Source organism: Rhineura floridana, chromosome 3, assembly GCF_030035675.1.
Source record: "Rhineura floridana isolate rRhiFlo1 chromosome 3, rRhiFlo1.hap2, whole genome shotgun sequence".
Taxonomy (NCBI): domain Eukaryota; kingdom Metazoa; phylum Chordata; class Lepidosauria; order Squamata; family Rhineuridae; genus Rhineura; species Rhineura floridana.
The window spans coordinates 216288437-216312801 of NC_084482.1; the positions used below are offsets into that span (position 1 = coordinate 216288437).

General features: G+C 44.6%; 2 protein-coding genes across 11 annotated transcripts in view; one reads left to right on the forward strand and one right to left on the reverse strand.

Annotated features, from left to right (window-relative positions):
* The first annotated feature begins 878 nt into the window (after window positions 1-878).
* LOC133381598 (zinc finger protein 501-like) lies at window positions 879-7950 on the forward strand. Of its 3 annotated transcripts, none has more exons than XM_061620923.1 (6): window positions 879-970; window positions 3465-3713; window positions 3880-3961; window positions 4270-4352; window positions 5164-5290; window positions 6279-7950. In XM_061620923.1, exons 2-6 carry the CDS (start codon window positions 3603-3605, stop codon window positions 7424-7426), a joined length of 1551 nt encoding a protein of 516 aa, XP_061476907.1. In that variant the 5' UTR covers window positions 879-970; window positions 3465-3602; the 3' UTR covers window positions 7427-7950. The 3 variants fall into 3 exon arrangements, with proteins under 3 accessions (XP_061476907.1, XP_061476906.1, XP_061476908.1); XM_061620922.1 differs by having other exon boundaries at window positions 888-970; window positions 3189-3713; XM_061620924.1 differs by lacking the exons at window positions 879-970; window positions 3465-3713; window positions 3880-3961; window positions 4270-4352 and adding an exon at window positions 4405-4716.
* A 5695-nt stretch (window positions 7951-13645) lies between these two features.
* The window catches only part of LOC133381570 (zinc finger protein 501-like), a 39967-nt gene continuing 29247 nt past the window's right edge, over window positions 13646-24365 (reverse strand). For 6 of the 8 annotated variants that reach the window (XM_061620842.1, XM_061620841.1, XM_061620840.1 and 3 more), the window contains 2 exons: window positions 18215-18341; window positions 13648-16573 (listed from right to left, as the gene is read on the reverse strand). In XM_061620842.1, the coding sequence (XP_061476826.1) occupies window positions 14769-16573; window positions 18215-18341 (1932 nt within the window). In that variant the 3' untranslated portion in view covers window positions 13648-14768. Of the gene's footprint in view, window positions 16574-18214; window positions 18342-20047; window positions 21247-24365 lie in introns of those variants that run through there. The other 2 variants (XM_061620844.1, XM_061620851.1) reach the window with 2 other exon arrangements.

Consider the following 24365-nt stretch of genomic DNA (forward strand, 5'->3'; position numbering starts at 1 on the left):
GCCTGTCTCTCTTTCCTGCCTTCAGTTTGGTGCTTTTCCCTTTTGCTTCTGCCTAAAAAGCCAGGTGCAACATTTCTAGGCTTGGCTGTTTACAGGCTGGGTGCCACATTTCAGCAGAGGAACCGTGACCTGCCAGTCTCCTCTTCGGAAGCTGAAGCAAACTTGCAGCTCTCTCTGAAGCAAGGCCCCATCGCTTCATGAACTCTTAAAACATATTATTTTTACTTAGTGTGGTGGTTTTGAGGATTTTGATCTCCCAGTGCTGGAGCGTACGTCTGCTCTGGTCTTGTTGTTAAAGGGCAAATGGGTACTCATCTTGCAAAAAAACCCCAAACACCTGTTCACTTTGCAGCAAAATTATTTGTTTTTATTTATTTATTATTTGGTTTATATCCCACCCTTCCTCCCAGCAGGAGCCCATTAAAGATTATTATATTAAAGATGATGGGTTAGGTCCAGGGGAAGTTAGTCATGTTTTAGTACCATTGAAATAATGGGAGAAGTTAATCTGGACTTACCAATGCCAAGAACTCTGTGTTACTAACACGTGTTTCTTTGTGAGTGGCCCCTGCTAAGAACATCACTGTGGCCATGTGCACTTTTCTGTCTGTCATTTCCTTCTCACCTCACCGTTTACCATCCCTCTGCCCCAAACCACGTGGATGCAGCAGACCTTGCAACGAACATGTCGTGCATCTGAGGAAGGGGACTGCAGCCCACGAAAGCTTCTGCCATAATGGGACTCTACGCTGCTTTTAACTCCCATGGATCTCAATGGAACGAAAGCATGCACACAACGCTTTATTTCATTCCTCTGGATTCGAAGGGTTAAAGTGAACTGAACAAGATTCCTAGAGAGGAAGGGAACTAAGGAAGGGGTGGGTTCCCCAGAGCAGAAGCTCCACCCTCCTTTTTGGCTTCTCCCTCCTGGAAGGGGGAAAGGGCTTCATCTCCCGCGAGGGCTGCATAGGTGAGTCTCCTCCTCCCACCCCCTATTTTGTGCATTTGGGTGATGGGGGGCCCCCAGGGCTGCAGGGGGAGGATGCATGAGGGGTCCTGTGTATCTGATCCATTTGGGATCCACCACAACACCCAAATTGGGGGATGGAGATGCTCTCTCGCTCTCTTCCTCTGCAAAGCCAGGAGGGCCCCTTGGTGCATGTTTTGGGGGGAGAGGCATATAAAAAGTCTGCAATGCTGAGTTGTCCTCAGCGGAAGTGCCTCTTCCGCGGCACTTTGATGAGAATTTACGCCCCACCATTCATCAGGCTGTGGCGTTCTCAAGCCTCATGGCTGACCCGCATGTGCCCATTCAGACAGCACACAGCTGAGTGCTGGGGAGGGTCTTCGAAGGCTGACTAGAAAGCGCTCCTGAAAGTAACTGGCAGTCTTTTAATGGAAGGAACCAAATGCAGGAGAGATCCCGGCTGAAAGTAGACAGACCTATGAAATGGGGTGCGGGGTGGAACCAGGAAAACAAGAATGTCCCGGCCCTCCATGCTTCAATATCTACATTCCCCTCTGATACTGACACGCATGTGCCCGTTCAGACATGCAAACCCTCCCCCCCCCAACCCAAGACTTAGAAAGGGATCTTTTGAGATTGGATAGAAAGCAGTGCTGAGAATTCTGTGTCAAAGATATTAATCTGAGGAATCAAATGCGAGAGAGACCCAGAGGGAAAGTAAACAAATCTAATGTAGTGAATGGAAATTAAAGCAACACTGATTATTATTATTATTATTATTATTATTAACAACAGCAATAATAAATTGAAATACTGCTGTATTGCCAAGATGGCTTCTAAGTGGTTTCCAAGCCTAAAATCAATTACAAAAATATCAACAAACACATAATGAAAAATAAAATAGAGAATCAAACAATTTCCTCAAAACCTAAAAAATAAAATGAAATGTATAGGTAAAAATGGAAACGGTCTGCCTTCAAGTTGATCCCGACTTATGGCTACGCTATGAATAGGGTTTTCATAATAAGCAGTATTCAGAGGGGGTTTACCATTGCCTCCCTCTGAGGCTGAGAGGCAGTGACTGGCGCCAGCTCACCTAGTGAGCTTCAGGGATGTGTGGAGATTCGAACCCTGGTCTTCCAGGTCCTAGTCCAATACTCTAACCACTAAGCCACACTGGCTCTCTGAATAGGGTTTTCATGGTAAGCGGTATTCAGAGGGGGCTTACCATTGCCTCCCTCTGAGGCAGTCACTCGCCCAAGGTCACTCAGTGAGCTTCACGGCTGTGTGGGGATTCAAACCCTGGTCTTCCAGGTCGTAATCAAGCACCTTAACCACTACACCACTATACTACAAGTAAATTATACAAGTATACTGTAAGTAAACAAGCCCATTAAAACAGCACAGACCAACTGAAACCACGATGGGGCACAATGGAGCTGTGTAACCACCATGAAATTGTAGGCCAAAAGGGGTGGGAAGGCAAAAAGCCTTCTGGCCACACTTTTGGTGAAACTAGTGAAACATGGGGATATGCAAAACAGTTTTTATGAGAGCAACACAAATAGCTGTGAGAGGAATAAAACCTCCATATACAGAAGCAGTATGTCAGATCTCAGATGCAGGGAAGAAAGGTTATTTTGCTTTTTCAGTAAATAATTCAGAATTAATCTAAATAAAGGAACTTGTGTACAAGTCAGAGAATGAATGAACAAAGATTTCTTCAGCTGAGTCACAGCCTTTGTATAACTCAACTTCAGTGTAGTTTAGTGTAAGTGAGGCTGAACCAGGAGATGGCAGCAACGGATTGGGATCAGAGAGGAACCTAGAAAGATAGGAAGCTGCCTTCTACTGAGTCAGATGGTTGGGCCATCTTCCTGAGTATTGTCAATACTGATAGGCAGGGGCTCCCCAGGGTTTCAGACAGGAGGCATCCGGCCCTACTCAGAGAACCTTGGGATTGAACCTGGGACCTTCTTGAAGGATGATGACTAAATGGAAGGTTGAGAGAAGGAGGAAGCACAGTGAGAAAGAGTGTAAGAACTTCAATTGGTGGCTCTCATGTGGAGGAATGTTCCCCCCTCCCGCAAATGTCCAATGTATCAGCATTCACTAGGCTCTTTTTAAAGAAGAAAGATCTGGTTGTTAGCCAGGATCATCCACGCCTTCCTGTCCTTACAGTGTAAGAATTCTATAAAAGAACAATATCTTGGCTTTGCAGGACTTGGTAGCACCTGTAATTAGGAGACAAAAAGGCTTGAGGCAGAAATTGGCAGGAGACGAAGGAGTTCCTGCAGCCTCTTGGAGGCTTTTCTAGAGCAGATCACAGATGGATGGGGAAGACTCATCTGGCTCAGAAGCAGGAAGAGGCTCCCATATCACCCAGGCTGGGAGCAGTGGGGGACTCTGGGGAAGAACCATGCAGATGGTCCTGGGCGAGGAGGACACCCTCAGCTCAGATGTGCAGCAGCAACAGTTCAGGCATTTCCGCTACCAGGATGCTGAGGGGCCCCGAGAGGTTTGCAGCCGACTCCATCGTCTCTGCCGGCAGTGGCTGAAGCCAGAGCGACACACGAAGAATCAGATCCTGGACCTGGTGATCCTGGAGCAGTTCTTGGCTGTCCTTCCACCAGAGATGGAGAACTGGGTGAGGGAATGTGGAGCGGAGACCACTTCCCAGGTGGTCGCCCTGGCAGAAGGTTTCCTCCTGAGCCAGGCAGAGGACAGGAAGCAGGCGGAGCAGCAGGTGAGAGTGTTTCATTGAGATAAATCCAAGGGTCTCAGAATTTGAGGGAAGGTATCCCAAAATTGCCCAGTCACCCCCCTCTCTCTGTGTGTAAAACATCCAAGGAAGGATATCCAGAACAATAAACCACCTGATTCAATGTCTTCAATACTTGCTGCTATTTCAGAGAAAGGACCCGTTTTCAGAAATGGCCACTGCTTTCCTTGAGGCAGAGAAGACTTCACTGGATACCATACAGAGGCCTCTGGGTAAGGATTAATGGGATATATCATAATTCAGTCTCCCTCTTTGCATTTTGAAATAAATCCATGGAGTCCTTTACTCGTTCCCTTATGTACAACACTTCATGACGTTATATGTGAGAACCAGCGCTTTGATATGGGGCCAGGAGCCCAAAGGGGGAGACTGATGTTTTTACATGACTGAAATATAAAATGGGTATAAACCCTCAGCAGATACGACTTCTTCTGAGGCCCACGCGTAGTTAGCCAGGCATTGCTTAACCTCTGAGACCAGCACATTCTACTGGTTTCCCACTTACCTTTGTCTCTCACAGGAGATGGAGTGATGCCGGCAAGACCTCCTCAGCCGTCTCTTCTCTGTGGCGGAGGGGAAGCAGCTTCTGTGGCACTGGAACAGGTAGGGGGAAGGATCAGTGGGGGGGACAGAGGCTGGGGGAAGGCAGGGTGCCTCTGTCGCCTGCTCCCCTCTCTGGGCCTGAACAAATCTCCCTCCTGCTCTTTGTCTCTGTCAAAGCTCTTCTTAACGAAGGCTGTGAATGCCATTCAAGAAGGTTTACATCCTGAGAATAATGAGCAGCCACCTCACCTTGACAAGCCTTTGGAATGTAACTTGTTGTTGTTATTATATATCATTTAATGCCCTACACGGTTTTAGCCCAGTCTATCTGAAGGAGCGTCTCCAGCATCGTCAGGGATGCCGCTCAACAAGATCAGCCTCAGAAGACCTTCTCTCGATCCCACCGGTTAAAACAGCTAGACTGGTGAGGACTAGAGAGAGGGCTTTTTCAATAGTGGCCCCCACCCTGTGGAACTCTCTCCCAAATGATCTCCGCCATGCCCCTTCTATGATGAGCTTCCGCCGGGCCTTGAAGACCTGGCTCTTCAGGCAGGCTTTTGGGATGGGTTAGGTTTTTACTGTTATGGTTTTAAATTTTAACATTTTAATGTATTGTTTTTTATCTTGTACGTCGCCCAGAGTGGCTGGACAACCAGCCAGATGGGCGACTAATAAATTAAATAAATAAATAAATAAATAAAATAGGCTTGTAAACAGTTTACAAATTCAAGGAACCAGTTACACAAAGATTACAATGCTGTTACAATACACAATAAAACAAGCCCTTTAGAAAAGATTACTTAGTAAAATGATTAGTAATAGATCATTTTTATGCTATCTTTGAGGAGGAAATGTTTCCTTTTCTTTTTAGGGCCCAGTGTCCTTTGAGGATGTGGCTGTGCATTTCACAGAGGAGGAGTGGGCCCTGCTGGATCCTGACCAGAAAGCGCTGCGTAAGGAAGTCATGGAGGAGAATTTTGGAGTTGTGGCCTCTCTCGGTAAGGCTCCTGGTTGGGTCATAATATCTGTTGCGAAATGCAATTATTTATATATCTGATGAACCCCAATATTCTGATCTGGCTCAACAGCGCCACCTACAGCATCTGGGATTCTAAGCCCCCTGCAGGATGGGTCACTGCAAAGCTGTTACCACCATGCTGGGCTCCACCTAAGGGTGACCATACCAGCCAAGCACCGCATGTGGTGTCTGGGCTGGGATGCATTTTTCTGATGAGATGCTTATTTTATCAATTTCCGTGAATGCCGCTCTGTGGCAGGAGAAAGGCATGAACCTATTACAGTGAGATATATATTTCTGGCCAACCGTATGTCCCACCTTTCGATAGCTTTGCCTGCTGGGATTGAGCTCTATATGGAGCAGGGGCACTCTGTTCACTTTCTCGTCTATTTCTGTGGCTTTCTAGACTTCTCCTGAAGTGGACATATACTGGAGACTACAATGCATAAGCGTCAGCTGCTGTGGGATAGTTCAGTTGCCATCATGGAAGCAGCTGGGGGGCCAGGAAGTGACAGCAAGGGCCTGGTGGGTGGAGGAGGCGAGAGTTGGAGGGAGCAGGGGTGGCACACCGTCCTCACCCACACTCCTTGCAACCTGAAATTGGGTGGGGTCGGGGAAATGTTCCTTGCTGGGCAGAGGAGGGGATCCATTTATGGGTCTCGGAACCAAGGTCCTAATGTCTCAAGAGGCCCCTGCTCCAATCTCCTTCCTTGCTGCTTCACATCCAATCTCCTCCCATTTTAGGACATTGTCCAAGTCCTATGGCCCCTTCAACCAGCTGCCCAATATCTCTTTGCCTTTTTGTGATTGTTGTGAGAGCAATTGGCACAAGACTACACAAGGAGCTTAATCCCTGAACTGGACGCTGAAACCAGGTCTCCATTGTCACAAACATTAATAGGCATTATTCAATAATTTGGGGCTCCATTTCCGTCTAAAGCTCTAATTAGTTTCTCTCTTCATTGCAGAAAGTGGCAAATTGCAAATTAAGAATAAGGGAGACCACAATAAAATCCATACAGTGGAGAAGCCGTATAAATATTTGGAGTGTGGAGAGAGCTTCATTCAGAGCTTCCATCAAAGTATTCACACAGCAGGGAAACCCTATCAATGCTTGGAATGTGGAAAGAGGTTCCGTCTGAACAAAGACCTTGCTTGTCATCAAAAAATTCACACCAAGGAGAAACCATATCAGTGTTTGGAATGTGGAAAGAGCTTTAGCTGGAAGGAAAGTCTCACTGTGCATAAAAGAATTCACAGCGGGGAGAAGCCATATCAATGCTTGGAATGTGGAAAGAGCTTCAGAGTCAGCTCCCACCTCACTGCCCATCAAAGAATTCACAGTGGAATGAAACCATATAAGTGCTTGGAATGTGGCAACAACTTCACCTGCAAGGCTAGTCTTACTTACCATCAAAGAATTCATACAGGGGAGAAACCATATCAGTGCTTGGAATGTGGAAAGAGCTTCAGAGGCAGCTCCCACCTCACCTCCCATGAAAGAATTCACAGTGGGAAGAAGCCATATCAATGCTTGGAATGTGGAAAGAGCTTCAGAGAGAGCTCCAGTCTCACCTCCCATGAAAAAATTCACAGCGGGGAGAAACCATATCAATGTTTGGAATGTGGAAAGAGCTTCAGCTCAAGAAAAAATCTTACTTGCCATCAAAGAATTCACAGTGGAATGAAACCATATAAGTGCTTGGAATGTGGCAACAACTTCACCTGCAAGGCTAGTCTTACTTACCATCAAAGAATTCATACAGGGGAGAAACCATATCAATGCATGGAATGTGGAAAGAGCTTCAGAGACAGTTCCCACCTCTCTTCCCATGAAAGAATTCACAGTGGGAAGAAGCCATATCAATGCTTGGAATGTGGAAAGAGCTTCAGAGTGAGCTCCAATCTCACCTCCCATGAAAAAATTCACAGCAGGGAGAAACCATATCAATGTCTGGAATGTGGAAAGAGCTTCAGCTTAAGGAAAAATCTTACTTGCCATCAAATAGTTCACACAGGGGAGAAACCCTATCAGTGCTTTGAATGTGGAAAGAGTTTAACCACCAAAAGAAATCTCACTTCCCATCAAAGAATTCACAGCAGAGAGAAACCATAAAGTAGGTGGCAGCTGGTGGGCCTGACAGGGCTGCCGAGAGGTGCATGAGGCATGGCCAACAAATTTGCTGAGGCTTGGTCAAGTTGCTCTCTTGCAAAGGGACTGTGGGCACTTAAGCATTATAACTGTACGATTACATAGCATCTAACTAAAGTGAAAAGTCTCTCATCTGGTTCAGAAGTGGTCCCTGCTGTCCCTGTTGCAGAGAGCAGGAGGAAATATGTGTGGCCTTCACATCATTCTTTCCCCATCCTCCACCTTTGCAAACAAACAGTGGACACTTAAACATTACAGTTGTGCACAGTCTTAGCACTTAAACGTCTAATCTTGGTTCAGAATTGCTCTCACAATTTTTAGGGTGAGATCATGATACAATAACCTTACATTACAGAGAAGTGAGCCCCACTCAATTTGCATAGGGATTTTTCGCTGATAATTATGTACAGGACTGCAGCCTGGCTTGATTCGTGTTAAAGATGCCAGTTAGGTCTGTTGAGAAAGGTCCCCATAAATTTCCAAACCTATGGGAAAAGAGTGTTTCCCTCCTTCGCCTTACTCACTTCTACGTCTTCTTTCCAGAATGGAATAAGATGGAGGGATATTATGTGTATCAGGACCTGGGGGATCAGGGTTAAAATGACCACTTCGCCACAAAGCTCACTGTGTTATCTTGTCCAGCCACTGTGACTCAGCCTGACCTACCTCACAAGGTTGTTTTGAGGATAACATTTGGGATAAGGAGCCCGTGAATGCCACCTTGAAAGAAAGGTTAAACAAATATAAGGGTAATGATTATTTAATTAAGAATGATAATTTAAACAAAAATCTATCTCCAGCCTGCCTGCCTTGGGTTGGGGAGGGGTGTGTGTGTGTGGCTAGATGTGGAATCATGAAAAAAACTCAAAGGAAAAAATATAGGACACAACAAGGATATTCAAGCTTACAAACGTTGGACTTACAGGAATGGGGCTCCTGAGAAGAGCCGAGCGCCGGCTATCACCTTGGGCAAGTGCAGGTTTGGAGCTTGTTGTTCAGTAAAAACTTTAGCCCAGAAAGCAGCCATTTATCATTTGTTTAGATAATCTTTCAACAGGCCTCCCCCCAGCTCCACTTGTCCTAATGACATATGAGGATATGGAATCAAGAGTCATGGGCTACCAAAATCTGTCAGATTATTTCAGACTTGGTCTTCTCAGAGGCCTATATGATTACAAGGGGCTTTAAGGGTGCCTGTCTGGAAATCACAAGGCATTTATCTGATGTTGACTTCCAGGCTATTTCCACATTAGTATCTCTCTTGGGAAACTGTCCCCCCACCTTAGTTAGCCTTTATCTGTCCATATGGCCGTAAGGGGCTTATAACCAAATGCAGATTTAATGCCCGGCAGCTGATGGAGGTTAAGGGACAATGGTCAAGGCAGGATGATCAGACGTTGCCCTGTTGGATTCCAGAAGGGGTTTCCTTAAGTTTTCCCATCATTTGATCACTAGTCAATGTGTCACCTGTGTGGAAGATGTGTGAGCAATTAAGAAGTGTTTCCTGAGGTTCTGCCGAAATCTGGCTTCCTGCAACTTGAGCCCATTATTCCGTTTCCTGCACTCTGGGACGATCAAGAAGACATCCCGGCCCTCCTCTATGTGACAACCTTTCAAGTACGTGAACAGTGCTATCATATCTCCCCTCAGTCTTCCCTTCTCAAGGCCTAAACAAGCCCAGTTCTTTCAGTCTCTCCTCATAGGGCTTGGTTTCCAGTCCCTTGATCATCCTTGTTACCCTCCTCTGAACCTGTTCCAGTTTGTCTACATCCTTCTTAAAGTGGGGTGTCTGGGGTACTCAAAGATGAGGCTTAACCAGTGCCAAATAGAGGGGAACTAGTACTTCATGTGATTTGGAAACTACACTTCTGTTCATGCCGCCCAAAATAGCATTTGCCTTTTTCTTAGCCACATTGAACTGTGGGCTCATATTCAGCTTGCAATCAACAATAGTTTCAAGATCCTGCTTGGATGTAGTATTGCTGAGCCAATTAACCCCCCAAATGGAGAGAATGAACAGGATGTACACCACCTTGAGCTCCTTGGAGGAAAGGTGGCGTATAAATGTAAAAACAAACACGCAAATTAAAGAGGAAAGAAGAGGCATTTCTTACATAGCTGAGATTAAATGTAGTGGTGGTAACTGGCCAGCCCAGGGTCCCATACTCACCAGCTCATCGCCCCATAGGGCTGGTGGTGGTCAGGTCCAAAACAAATGTGCACACACACCCCAGCTCCTGTTCTTACCGGTCTGTAAGGTGGTGCACCCCAATGCCCAACTGCATTGACTGCCCAACTGACTCCTTTCTCCCCATGTGACTTTGACCAGCACTCCAGAATTCAATAGTCCTTCCCACCATGACCTCATTCCAGTTATGTAATCACCAAATCTTCCTGAGAGCTTTGAAACTATCACGACTTCCCCAGTTTGATACCTTTTTGGGCCAGTCTAAAAACCTGCAGAGGCCTAGAAAACATGATACTGCCCTGTTGTGCATTCACACAGTACATTTATTCCACTGTTACTCCATTTTAAACAGTCATGCCTTCCCCCAAGGAATCCTGGGAAGAGTAGTTTGTGAAGGGTGCTGAAAGTTGCTAGGAGATCCCTGATCCCCTCACAGAGCTACAATCCCCCGAGTTCCCTGGGAAGAGGGATTGATTGTTAAGCCACTCTGGGAACTATAGCTGTCTGAGAAGAACTGGAGCCTTTTAACAACTCTCAGCACCCTTCACAAACTACACTTCCCAATATTCTTTGGGGGAAGCCATGAGTGTTTAAAGTGGAATAATAGTGGAATAAAGGTATGGTGTGAATGTGGCCCAGGACTTACAGCTAAAGGACCTAGACATATCCCTTATTTCCCTGTGTTCCATGTCTACTGAGAACTCAAGCATGGGCAGAGTGCCTTTCACTCTTCTGTTCTGGTTGTTTCATTGCCTTGTTGTTGTTGTTGTTATGTGCCTCCAAGTCAACATCTGGTGACCCTATGAATCAGCGACCTCCAAGAGGCCTTCCTCTTTTTCTATTCCCTTCTGTTTTTCCCAGCATTATTGTCTTTTCTAGTGAATCATGTCTTCTCATTATGTGTCCAAAGTATGATAACCCATCGGAAAGGGTGTGAGACAGGGGTGTATTTTATCACCCTATTTATTTAATCTATACACGGAACATATCATACGGAAAGCAGGATTGGACCAAGAAGGAGGAGGTGTGAAAATTGGAGGGAGAAACATCAATAATGTAAGATATGCAGACGATACCATACTACTAGCAGAAACCAGTAATGATTTGAAACGAATGCTGATGAAAGTTAAAGAGGAAAGCACAAAAGCAGGACTACAGCTGAACGTCAAGAAGACTAAAGTAATGACAACAGAAGATTTATGTAACTTTAATGTTGGCAATGAGGACACTGAACTTGTCAAGGATTATCAATGCCTCAGCACAGTCATTAACCAAAATGGAGACAAGAGTCAAGAAACTAGAAGAAGGCTAGGACTGGGGAGGGCAGCTGTGAGAGAACTAGAAAAGGTCCTCAAAGGCAAAGATGTATCACTGAACACTAAAGTCAGGATCATTCAGACTATGGTATTCCCAATCTCTATGTATGGATGTGAAAGTTGGACAGTGAAAAAAGCAGAGAAGAGAAAAATCAACTCATTTCAAAACTGGTGGAGGAGAGCTTTGCGGATACCATGGACTGCAAAAAAGACAAATAATTGGGTGTTAGAACAAATTAAACCAGAACACTCACTAGAAGCCAAAATGGTGAAACTGAGGTTATCATACTTTGGACACATAATGAGAAGACATGATTCATTAGAAAAGATAATAATGCTGGGAAAAACAGAAGGGAGTAGAAAAAGAGGAAGGCCAAAACACTGGCCGTGTTTTAATTGCATGTGTTCAAAACTGAAAGATGCATTTAAGAATTTCCTCTTAAACCTTTCTCAAAAATAAACAAAATATTACACAGATTTTCAGTGATGAAACACTTCCCTGGCAAAATCCCCCCTCCCCGCATTCCATCTCACATTTGCATGGGCGTTGTTCACCAATATCTGATGATTCCCAAACCTGCCCTCCCACAGTTCCAATGATCCAACACAGGAGCGGTGTGATGACAAGGGAGAGGGCCTTTTCCGTTGTGGCTCCCCGCTTGTGGAATGCTCTCCCTAGTGAGGTCTGCCTGGAGCAATCAGTAAGATATCTGTGGCACCAAGCAGAGACATATCTCTTTCCCCAGTCATTTGTTGGACTATAATGCTGTTTGTTGGCGGCTGACCTTGATGATTTGTTGCTGCTGAAGCTCTTGCTGCTAATTTATTGGGGATTGGCTGCATTTTTAAAATGAAGTATATTTTATTGGAATAATTATAAACTGCCAAATGATACAAAACATCAAGGTAAAGTAAAACCATTAAAACATCATAAAATTTTAAAGTCATCAAAATATAGAACCATAAAGTACTGTACAAGTGACCAACACTGAATTACTGTTGCTTGGTGCTCTTCAAAAAAGTTTGCAAGTCGTTTGGAGACCCTTTTGTGTTTGTGTGACAAGTGATTAAGAGGCTCTAATAACAGCCTTGTGTCAGTAAAGGTTTCCTCTTGGTAGGACCACCTTGGTCATGCGCCTCACAATTTTATCATCATCATACATTTAAAAAAATCCCAAAGTCATCACAATCAGCAGACATCTCCAGAACTAGTTGTGGCAACTGGAGTAACAGTAAATGCTCCAGAAGGAAGAGTTGGAAGGATATTATTGGCAAAACAAGGGATTCCATCCACCCTCCACCACCCTTCGGAACAAAATGCTGTGATCAATGAGCGCAGGATCAATCCTTTCCAACCTTTGGCCAAAGCTGAAAAATAATGAATCAAGTATGTTGAGGTGATCTTGTCCGTAATCACACTCTGTCATAGAACATGGTTAAACACAAAATAGTAGGTGATGATCCATTCCAATATGCATGTTGGGAAGTGTAATGTCATCCCAGCCACCCTGGGAAAGGGCATCTGGGCAAATTCAATGCCTCCTGTTCACCCAACCTTCCCTGCTTAAGTACATGCAGTCACCAGATAAAGGGGAATTTAATCTACAAGGCTGCCCTTTATCAATCTGCCAAAGAACTTCCTCAGGTCTCCCTGAAACCTCTCAAGGTAGCACAATCTATGGCTTCTGGGAGTGGGGGGTGATTAAAATAATCCAAGACCACTACAGTTTCACAAAACAAGGTCTACAGTTTACTAAGACAAAATAAGGAGTTCTAGGGAAAATGTATTACATGGAAAAGTGCCAGTGAACCAGTATATGCCCTAATGGATCAAAGGATTAAATGCAATTTTCTTTCCCTGTCTCTAACTGCATTCCCCTGGGCTGCAATCTTACCTTCTTTGTTGCAGGCCATTCTTGCAGCCTGTCTCCCAGGCATAGGAAAGAGCTTTGATTTCTCCAGATCCTTGAACTCAAGGTTCAACTGAAGGTTTTTCCTGTCTCCAGAACCTTGATCTAAACACCTCAGAGCCAGCTATCACTATATATGGCATCTGGCTACCCATCCCTGGAAATACCGATGTAGGACTCCTCTTCAATGAAGCCCACCACCTTCTCATCTGAGCCCTAGGGTAGGAATAGCAAGTTAACCCTATAATCCCCAAACAACCAGACAAGCAAGCTTACATGGTCAGATAATACAAAGCAGGATATAAAAGCAAGGTTTGTGTACCAGGCGTGGGGAACCTTTTTTGGCCTGAGGGCCGGATTCTTATCTGGCCAACCCTCCAAGGGCTGCGTCCAAAGTTCAAGCGGACGAGCCCATACTCCAAGTGGCCCAGGCCAAAGGCCAAAGCATCCAAGTCCAACTTGGTTCTTACCGTTTAAAGTTTACACTACACACACAAACTATAGGAAAGTTATTCGCCCAAGAAATCATGCGCGCGCACACACACACAGAGTGCTCTCTCACTTTCACACCTAGGCGTCCAGACACAGCATTCAATTATTATTTTTAATTCCTTCCTTACCGATGCAAACGGAACCGTCCAGCCTTCAAACGCAGCCCCTTTTCTAGCACTTATTTATTAAATTTATATGCTGCCCTTCATCCCAGAAGGAGCCCTGGGTGCCAAATAAAAACACTAAAAACACTTTAAAACATACTAAAAACAAAATGCTTTATTTATTAAAACAAAAACTCTTTAAAGACATATTAAAATAAACCAGCTTAAAAACATCCTTTTTTAAATAAACCAACTTTAAAAAAAACCTTAAAAAGCAATTTCAGCACAGACACAGGCTGGGATAAAGCCTCTACTTAGAAGGCTTGTTGAAAGGGGAAGGTCTTCAGTAGGTGCCAAAAAGATAACAGAGATGCACCTGTCTGGTCGTTAAGGGGAGGGAATTCTAAAGTATCAGGGCAAAGACACTGAAGGCCCACTTCCTATGCTGTGCGGTACGGACCTGATAAGATGGTATCTGCAGGAGGGCCTCACCTGCAGAGTGCAATAATCGACTGGGAATATAAGAGGTAAGACGGTCTTTCAGGTATCCTGCTCCCGAGCTGTATAGGGCTTTGTACACCAAAACCAGAACTTTGAACTTGGCCCAGTAGCAAATGGGCAGCTGGCAGCCAATGAGCGCTTATTTCTCTGAAGCGGCCAGCGTATGGAGGAGTGAGGAAGGCAGGCAGGAAAAGGACTAGTATGATCACAAGAGTGCCCACAGAGTATCTAAAACCACCCTAGCAACAGACTTTCCGGCTCCTCATTTAAAAGTGCCTGAGGGGGAAATCTCTTTTAGAGACTGGACTGAGCAATTAGTCTCAAAGGATATCTGGGAAAGCAATAATTAAGATTCCAGGGAGCCCTGGTAAGGTGCAGCAAGGCACCAGCTGATTGACAGATAATGTCAGATGACATCACTTGATTGGCGTGTAGACATGGTTTGTGAAATAAGACCAGCTGAGCCAAATTGGAACCCGGGGGGGGGGGATTGTCTTGGGAACTGGAGGTTCCCCAGCCCTGATCTGTACAAACCGACCATGTCAACAGAGCCTGTTTCCTTCACACCATCAGTCCTGCAGATGCCCTCCCAAGCCAAGCCAGGCTAGAGAACAGGCCCCATCCCTGAACAGCCCATCTCCAATCTGAAATGGGAGTTACACTGTGACAATCTTATACCATATACATACTCCTTCTATATGTGAATTCTTTTCTTTTTAACCCAATCATTTATGCAGTTTGTCCCCTGTATAAATTCTTTGATGAGCAGCAAGATGTCTTTTTACTGAAGTTTCGTTAATACTCCAAGCATTTGTACAGTTTCTCTCCTCTGTGAATATTTTGGTGTGAAGTGAAACTATTCTTGTTCCTGAAGCTCTTTCCACACTCCACACATTTAAATGGTTTTTCCCCTGTGTGAATTCTTTGATGCAAAGTGAGACTTCTCTTCTCCTTGAAGCTCTTTCCACACTCCAAACATTTATACGGTTTCTCCCCACTGTGAATTCTTCTATGACGATGGAAATCAGTGCTTGTATAAAAGCTCTTTCCACACTCCAAGCATTTAAATGGTTTCTCCCCGGTGTGGATTCTTTGATGAACAGTGAGATATGATTTACTACTGAAGCTCTTTCCACATTCAAAACATTTATATGGTTTCACTCCCGTGTGAATTCTTTGATGAAATATGAGGTTTATCTTCTTCATCAAGCTCTTTCCACACTCCAAGCATTTAAATGGTTTCTCCCCTGTGTGAATTCTTTGATGAAAAGTGAGAATTGTCTTTTGCCGGAAGCTCTTTCCACACTCCAGGCATTTAAATGGTTTCTCCCCTGTGTGGATTCTTTGATGAGAAGTGAGACGTGCCTTATTACTGAGGCTCTTTCCACACTCAAAGCATTTATATGGTTTCTCCCCACTGTGACATCTTTGATGAGAATTGAGATTTGACTTATTACTGAAGCTCTTTCCACACTCCAGGCATTTAAATGGTTTCTCCCCAGTGTGTGTTCTCTGATGCAAAGTGAGACTTGCATTCTGTGTGAAGCTCTTTCCACACTCATAGCATTTATATGGTTTCTCCCCACTGTGAATTCTTTGATGAGAATTGAGATTTGACTTATTACTGAGGCTCTTTCCACACTCCAGGCATTTAAATGGTTTCTCCCCACTGTGAATTCTTTGATGTAAAGTGAGACTTGCATTCTGCGTGAAGCTCTTTCCACACTCCAAGCATTTAAATGGTTTCTCCCCACTGTGAATTCTTTGATGCAAAGTGAGACTTGAATTCTGCGTGAAGCTCTTTCCACATTCCAAACATTTATATGGTTTTTCCCCTGTATGAATTCTTTGATGCAAAGTGAGACCCATCTTCTCCATGAAGCTCTTTCCACATTCCAAGCATTTAAATGGTTTCTCCCCTGTGTGGATTCTTTGATGAGTAGCTAGACGTATCTTCTGAGTGAAACTCTTTCCACACACCAAGCACTGATATGGTTTCTCCTCACTGTGAATTCTTTGATGAGAAGTGAGACATGACTTATTCGTGAAGCTCTTTCCACATTCCAAGCATTTAAATGGCTTCTCCCCAGTGTGAATTCTTTGATGAGAAGTGAGACATGACTTATGACTGAAGCTCTTTCCACACTCCAAGCATTGAAATGGTTTCTCCCCAGTGTGAATTCTTTGATGGGTAATAAGGGCAGAACTTTGAGAAAAGCTCTTTCCACACTCCAAACATTTATATGGTTTCTCCCCTGTGTGGATCCTTTGATGTGTAGTAAGGGTAGAATTTTGATGAAAGCTCTTTCCACACTCCAAGCATTTGTATGGTTTCTTTCCTATGTGGATTTTGTAATAAGCTTTAAATGTTGTCTTAGAAAAGAAACTTCTCTGATGCACACAGTATGTATCTGTTTTTCTTCCTTTTTGTAGTTTTTCTTGGATTGGGATTTGATGGCAATCACTGCCCTGAGAAGTGCAAGATTTATTTCTCCTCTTCTCTTCTTCGGTTCTCCTCTGCTGCTCCCTCTTCATATACGTGCCTCTTTTGTGGAACACCCCTTGCAGTTCTCTCTGATTCTCGGTTTCCCATTCATGACCTGTTCCAAAGACAGGAAAATGTTATGAACCCAAGACAGAAATGAGCCTCTATTAACTGAACAACCACACATAATGCTTTTGATAATGGAAGAATGGAATAGCCTTAGTTGGAAGGCAGATTGTGCCATTCATTTAGCTACTGCTGATAACACCTAAACTGAGAGCCGGTGTTCTATCGACTATTTAATTGGGTCCCTGGAGCCAAGCGCTCAGCTCCCAGCTCACCCATCAAGGTCAGTTAGGTGGAATCATTCTCACTAAGCCTGACAGGACTGTGGGACAGAACCCTCTTCCGAATTGTTTAGAACAATGGCAGAATAAACATATGATCAAATAAAAAGGAGAGGACCTGTGATTCAGCAGGAGAGCATGTCACTGGTGGGAAGAAAATCCCAAGCTCAATCATAAACGGTCTGTGAAAGAGACCTTGGATGTGCTGGGCATCAATTGTTGGAGAGATCCTTCCAGTCGGAGCAGAAAATAATGGATTAGATTAATTGTTTAGAACTATGGCAGAATAAAAATAGGAATCTTGGGAAGGAGGGACATGGGGGATGTCACCCCAGTTTCAGTAAAGGAATGTATAGCCACGGGGAGGTGACAAGTTACCATGGGAAATGAGGGAAACTCCATTTATGCCTTCTTCCTTGCTCCCACTCCTCCCATGGATGGGTTCCTAGTTGCTCATCTGTGGTGTGTGCTGTGGTTTAAAGCCAGGGCCTGGCCTGCGAGTGCTGTTGTTTAAAGCCAGATTAGTACACAATCTGGGTAAGTTGGGAGGAGCTTGATCCAACCCAGCTGTGCCCACATGGATACTCAGTGGAACATCAGCACGGGATGCAAGGATGAGGGGGAGGAGTTGCTGTGGACCATAGAACTTCTATCTCCAGTAGAGTTGGCCATGAGGGCCTGCACCTGCTGTTGAACCAAGGAAACACTAAATTAGGGTTGTTGCTAATGTACCATCCACCCTTCTGTCCAGAAACGTCTCTGACCCAGCTGACGGAGGCAATCTTGGCTGGAACAGGATATCCTAAACATTATTGTCTGTGCACTGCTAACATCCAGGCTGGGTTACTGCAAGGTGGTCTAAGTGGGCTGCATTTGAGGTTGGTCTGCAAGCTGCAGCTGATGTTAACCCACTGCTGAAGAATTGCACTGGCTGCCAATTAGCTACTGGGCTAAGTTCAAGGTGTTGGATTCTGTGTATCATTGCCTTATACAGCTTGGGACCAGAACACCTGAAAGATTGTCCCACCCCTTATATACCTAGTCGATCACTGCAGATGTGGGCCTCCTGCACATCCCATCCCATCCCATCCCATCAGGAAGTCTGTTCTGCACCACACAGGAAGTAGATCTTTAACATGGTGGCACCTGCCCTCTGGAACTGCCACCTGTTAAATATCAGACAGGCACCATCTCTGTTGTCTTTTTGGCCCCTGCTGAAAACTCTCAGCTTCTCCCTCACAGGGCTGTTCAGGATAAAAGGGAGTGGGGAAAAACTAGTAGCTCACCTTGAGCTCCTCAGAGGAAAGGTGGAATAGAAATAACAATAATATAAAATAAATAAATAAAAATGCTCAGTATTATAAATTCTAATTCATATCATTGCCAGCTATGCAGCCAGGCAGCCTTACCAAGGGAGGTGATGATCCGACAATTCTCCTCCATGACTTCCCTGTGCAGCGCCCTCTGGTCAGGATCCAGCAAAGCCCACTCCTCCTCGGTGAAATGCACAGCCACCTCCTCAAAGGACACGCGGCCCTAAAAAAAAAGGAAATAGTTGCCCTTTCATAGGTGACATAAAGATTGTTATTAAAATTCATCAAGGAAGGGATGCAGAAATGAGACCTTCTCGAGTGGCGTTCACAGCCTCCTGAGGGGGCAGCTTTGGTAGAAGCAAAGCGAAGGAGAGAAATTCATCCAGGCCCAGGAGGTGACCAGAGGACAGAGGCATCCAGGCTGTCCCCAGTCTCCCTCTGTTGCAAAGTTCTGGGGGGTGGGGTTCTTCCAGGCACAACGATCATGCCTACAAGCCCAGCCCATACTTATGCAGTGGTGGCTATAAGGACTGTAATACCGAGAGTCCCCTTACACTCCTACTGCCATCCCTGCATCTACTCCATGCCCAAATATTTCTCCTCCTTAAAACCCAGAAAAAGTAGGAACCCCAAAGCTGGACTGATCTTTTGAAATAAGAATTTTATTGGTAACAGGAAGAACAGAAGGAAACACACTCTCCACACTCTTCAGCAAGCAAAGTAACCTTAATACCCACAAACACGAAAAGACAACAAGGATCCTTGGGCTACCTCTCCTTCCCTGACTGGACAACACACGTCTCTGGGTTTCAGAGTAAGCTAATGGCCCTGAGCTGCTCGCCCCGGGTTCCCTCTTAAATACCCCCCCATTTCCAGTAAACCCTGGCCCCACTAATTAACTATTAATTTCATGCTAATCTTTCTACACTGATTGGGTCTTACTCCCCTTAGAACATACCCCTCTTCCGAGAAGGATCTGCCCATCTACGTGTTTATCGCAAACTGCACCAACCTTCCTGTTTTTGTGGTGAATCCTGTGGTTTTTACCTTTTGTCATTTCTCCTTTTCAGGGAGCCTGACCATACTGTCAATCCTTGTGGTCCACAAAATGACTTCTTTATTAAAGCCTTATCTGATGCTGTATCTATTCTCTTATTATGGTGTTGGGAGGAGAACATGCCAGATAAGGGGAACTCGTCCCAGACAAATTGTGTCTGTGCCCTGTTCCGGTTCTCCTCATACCCACAGGACTGTTGGTTGTACTATCAGCCAGCTCTCGGATCTCCAGGTGCTGCTTTTAAATACAAGGTCGGCTGTTAATAAAACTCCCCTTATCCACGATTTGATTGTGGAGAAGGGTGCCGATCTTGCATGCATTACCGAGACCTGGGTGAGCGAGCAGGGAGGAGTTGCTCTTTCCCAGCTTTGCCCACCTGGGTATTCGGTGCAGCACTGCGGTAGATCTGAGGGCCGGGGAGGTGGGGTTGCTGTGGTCTATAGGAGTTCTTTCTCTCTCACCAAGCGCCCTGTCCAGATGGCGAATGGTCTGGAGTGTCTTCATCTTGTGCTGGGCCAAGGAGACAGACTGGGAATACTGTTGGTGTACCGCCCACCTTGCTGCCCAACGGCTTCCCTAGCTGAGCTGACAGAGATAGTCTCGGAGGTATTGTTGAGGTCCCCTAGACTTGTGGTACTGGGGGACTTCAACATTCATGCCGAGACTGTCTTGTTTGGGGCGGCTCAGGACTTCATGGCCTCCATGACAACCATGGGGCTGTCTCAAATTGTTACTGGCCCGACGCATGTATCAGGACATACTCTTGATTTGATCTTCGCCACTGGTCATGGAGATGGTGATCTGAGGGCGGGGTATTTTTCATCTACTCCGTTGTCATGGACAGATCACCACTTGCTGAGTTTTAGACTTACGACAACCCTTTCCCTCTGCAGAGGCGGGGGACCTATTAAGTTGGTCCGCTCCCGGAGGCTTATGGATCCTGTAGCTTTCCAGACGGCTCTGGGAGTCTTTCCGGCTGATAGTACTGGCGCTCCTGTCGAGGCCCTGGTTGACCTGTGGAATACGGAGATGACCCGGGCCATTGACACGATCGCTCCCGCGCGCCCCCTTCAGTGCAGAACTCATACAGCACCGTGGTATACCCTGGAGCTGAGAGTGATGAAGCAAGAGAGAAGGAGGCTAGAGTGCAGATGGAGGCGAACTCCTGACGGATGTAGTCATGCTTTGGTAAGTGCTTCCACTAAGATGTATGTAAAAGCGGTTAGGGCGGCAAAAAAGTTTTATTTTGCTGCCACCATTAGATCATCTCTTTGCCGCCCAGCGGAGCTGTTTAGGGTAGTACGTGGGCTGTTACATTCTGGCTCTCACGATACTAAAGAAACATCGGAAGCCCGCTGTAACGAATTTGCGGAGCACTTCCAGGACAAGATTGCATGCATCCGTCGGGACTTAGACTCTGATGTTATGACAGATGAATCCATTGAGGTGTCCAGAGCGCGGCCTTGTCCTTCATTATTGGATGAGTTTCAGTTGGTGCAGCTCGAGGAAGTGGATAAGGTGCTTGGAATGGTGCGGGTGACCACGTCTGCTCTGGACCCTTGCCCATCTTGGCTGGTGAAGGCTGGCAGGACCGAAACCACCGGCTGGGCCAAAGAGGTGATAAATGCCTCCTTGAGAGAGGGAGTAGTCCCTGGTAGTCTCAAGGAGGCAGTAGTGAGACCTTTGTTAAATAAACCTTCTTTGGACCCAGATGTTCTGAACAACTATAGACCGGTGGCGAATGTCCCTTCCTTGGGCAAGGTCTTGGAACGGGTGGTTGCCAACCAGCTCCAGGCACTTTTGGATGAAACAGATTATCTGGATCCGTTTCAATCCGGTTTTAGGTCCAGTTTTGGCACTGAAACAGCCTTGGTCGCCCTGTACGATGACCTTTGTCGGGAGAGGGACAGGGGGAGTGTGACTCTGTTGATTCTCCTTGATCTCTCAGCTGCTTTTGATACCATCGACCAAGGTATCCTTCTGGGGAGACTCGCGGAGTTGGGAGTTGGGGGCACTGCTTGGCAGCGGTTCTGCTCCTACTTAGCGGATCGTCGCCAGAAGGTAGTGCTTGGGGAACATTGCTCGACACCCTGGACTCTCCATTGTGGAGTCCCTCAGGGGTCGGTTTTGTCCCCCATGCTTTTTAACATCTACATGCAGCCTCTGGGTGCGGTCATCAGGAGGTTTGGAGTGCGTTGCCATCAGTACGCTGATGACACGCAGCTCTATTTCTCCTTTTCACCTTCTTCAGGTGAGGCTGTTGATGTGCTAAACCGCTGCCTGACCGCGATAATGGACTGGATGAGGACTTCCGGGAAGGGTGACTTAGCCTGTGCCTGCTTTTGGGACGGGCTCCCGCCGCAAAAGAAGCTTATTCAGATATAAATCAGTCAAAACTTTTTTTTTTGACTGATGAAACTTCTCCCGGGCAGGGAGAAACGAAGAGATTAACCTCAAAGCCTATTTTTGTTGGGAGGACTAGATTTCATTGATTTATGAGACGTGGTCCAGCCGACAAAGGAGGACGGATTTTCAACAAGCTCTATCTGATAAAGCGACACGTTCATCTTTTCTTTAGAGAGAGAACGGACTAACAGGCAAGCACCCTTCTTTCTATATTTTTTTACTTGACTTAAACTGTTGCAGTAAAAGGAGATTTGCCAGATTGATCGGCTTTGGACATCTTTCCGGTGAGCTATAACTCTTCTCTGCTATGCACTAATTAACAGCTTATCTCTGTTTTTGTTGCAAAAAGCTGTCCTGGATTTGCATTCTAAAGATATACACAGAAGAGAGATTTCTATTCCTGATTTCTATTCTGAAGAATATTATATTGTCTGAGACTACTCTCTTTTTGGTTTATTTTATTTTGACGAATCTGTTTCCTGACGACGCCATTAATTGTTTCGATCCTGGGAACTACATTTTGTTTTCCTAAGCATAGTGAGATAAGGCTGGCTGCTCTGTTTATACTGTGATGTCATCAAGTTTGGAGTATTAACCCAATTGTTGCTGAAATAAGAAGTGGTTCTCTTATATTTTTCTTTTAAAATGGCAATCAAGAAAGTGGCTGAGAATCTGGAAGTAACTAGGTTTCAGAAAATAATGGATGAGATTGAGATAACGAAACGAACCCTGCGACAGGGTTGTAAGGAGCTGAAAATTGAATTGTGCAAAATGATCCAGGAGTTTAAAGAAATAGGGGTCCCTGTGAGAGAGGAGACCCTGGAGCCTGGAACAAACGTGGAACAGGAAAAAGATTTGGAATTTATGGATTTTAGAAATAAAATCTACTGTTTGGAATTCAATGTTATCTCTGAAGAAATTAATGAAGATATTAGAGATAAAGTTATCAATGGCATGGACAATCTTCTGGACTGGAATGATGTGATGGAGCCTAATATAGAGAAAACCTATGGAATTAACTGCAGCCATGTGACAAGGGAAAAACTTTCAAGAGATGAGCCAGTACATTTTGTAAAAAAGAACAGAGATATGATTTTACTGCAGTATTCCAGCAACCTATTCAGAATGGATGGCAAGAAAATATTTGGGATAGAGGAAATTCCCATTAGACTCTTACTATATGACTATGGTTATGACAGCAAGATTATTACGGAATACTGATAATGGAAGATTGGACACTGAAATTACTGGAGTTAACAAGACTATTGAAGATGGAAGATGGAAGATGGAACTAATAGGGATAATAGAATAATGGCTATTGAAATTATTGAACCTAACAGATTCTGATGAGATGGATTAATCGAAATGTTTATTTTGACTATGGTTATGACAATAAGATTATTATAATTATTAATGAGATGGATTAATCGACATGCTTATCTGGAGAAAAATTGATAGATATATTTCTTAAAGAATTGAAACCTCTCTTTGACTTTTTGTGGAAAGAATAAAGTAATGTTTATGAGATTTGATGATTAAGTAAGATAACTACTGGAGGAAAGTGATTTTATAATATGATTTAAGAGACAGGATTGTTATACATTGTAGACCTATAACTGATTTGATCTGTGACAAATGGGAAGTTAATATTTATATGGTTATGACAGCAAGATTATTACGGAATACTGATAATGGAAGATTGGACACTGAAATTACTGGACTTAACAAGACTATTGAAGATGGAAGATGGAAGATGGAACTAATAGGGATAATAGAATAATGGCTATTGAAATTATTGAACCTAACAGATTCTGATGAGATGGATTAATCGAAATGTTTATTTTGACTATGGTTATGACAATAAGATTATTATAATTATTAATGAGATGGATTAATCGACATGCTTTTCTGGAGAAAAATTGATAGATATATTTCTTAAAGAATTGAAACCTCTCTTTGACTTTTTGTGGAAAGAATAAAGTAATGTTTATGAGATTTGATGATTAAGTAAGATAACTACTGGAGGAAAGTGATTTTATAATATGATTTAAGAGACAGGATTGTTATACATTGTAGACCTATAACTGATTTGATCTGTGACAAATGGGAAGTCAATATTTTACTTTTTATTTTTTTTTGTCTAACTATTTTTGATTTTGTTTTTTGTCTTTGAATGTTTTATGGTTTTGTTATGTATGTTTTATGAAAATCTGAATAAAAATTATTGTAAAAAAAAAAAAAGATAATGGACTGGATGAGAGCTAATAAACTGAAACTCAATCCAGACAAGACTGAAACACTGTTGGTGAGCTCTTTCCCTGCCCGGATGGTGGATGTTCATCCTGTTCTAGATGGGGTTACACTCCCCTTGAAAGAACAGGTTCGTAGTTTGGGGGTCCTTTTTGACCCTTCCTTGTCGCTTGAGGCTCAAGTGGCCTCGGTGGCTCGGAATGCATTTTACCATCTTCGTTTAGTAGCCCAACTACACCCCTATCTGGACAGTGACGATCTCGCTTCAGTTGTTCATGCCCTGGTAACTTCTAGACTGGATTACTGTAATGCACTCTACGTAGGGCTGCCCTTGAAGACAGTTCGGAAACTTCAGCTGGTGCAAAACGCGGCAGCCAGGCTATTGACGAGGACCAATCGGTCTGCGCATATAACACCTGTCCTGGCCCGTTTGCACTGGCTACCTATTTGTTTCCGAGCCAGATTCAAGGTGCTGGTTTTGACTTATAAAGCCTTACACGGTGTGGGACCACAGTACCTTGTGGAACGCCTCTC

What these genes read in the sequence shown, in the direction of transcription:
- LOC133381598 (XM_061620922.1), top strand. Translation starts at nt 3,297, where the DNA reads ATGGATGGGGAAGACTCATCTGGCTCAGAAGCAGGAAGAGGCTCCCAT. An exon ending in TACCATACAGAGGCCTCTGG is followed by an intron (nt 3,962 to 4,269) that starts GTAAGGATTAAT and finishes TGTCTCTCACAG; the next exon opens with GAGATGGAGTGATGCCGGCA. An exon ending in CTTCTGTGGCACTGGAACAG is followed by an intron (nt 4,353 to 5,163) that starts GTAGGGGGAAGG and finishes TTTTCTTTTTAG; the next exon opens with GGCCCAGTGTCCTTTGAGGA.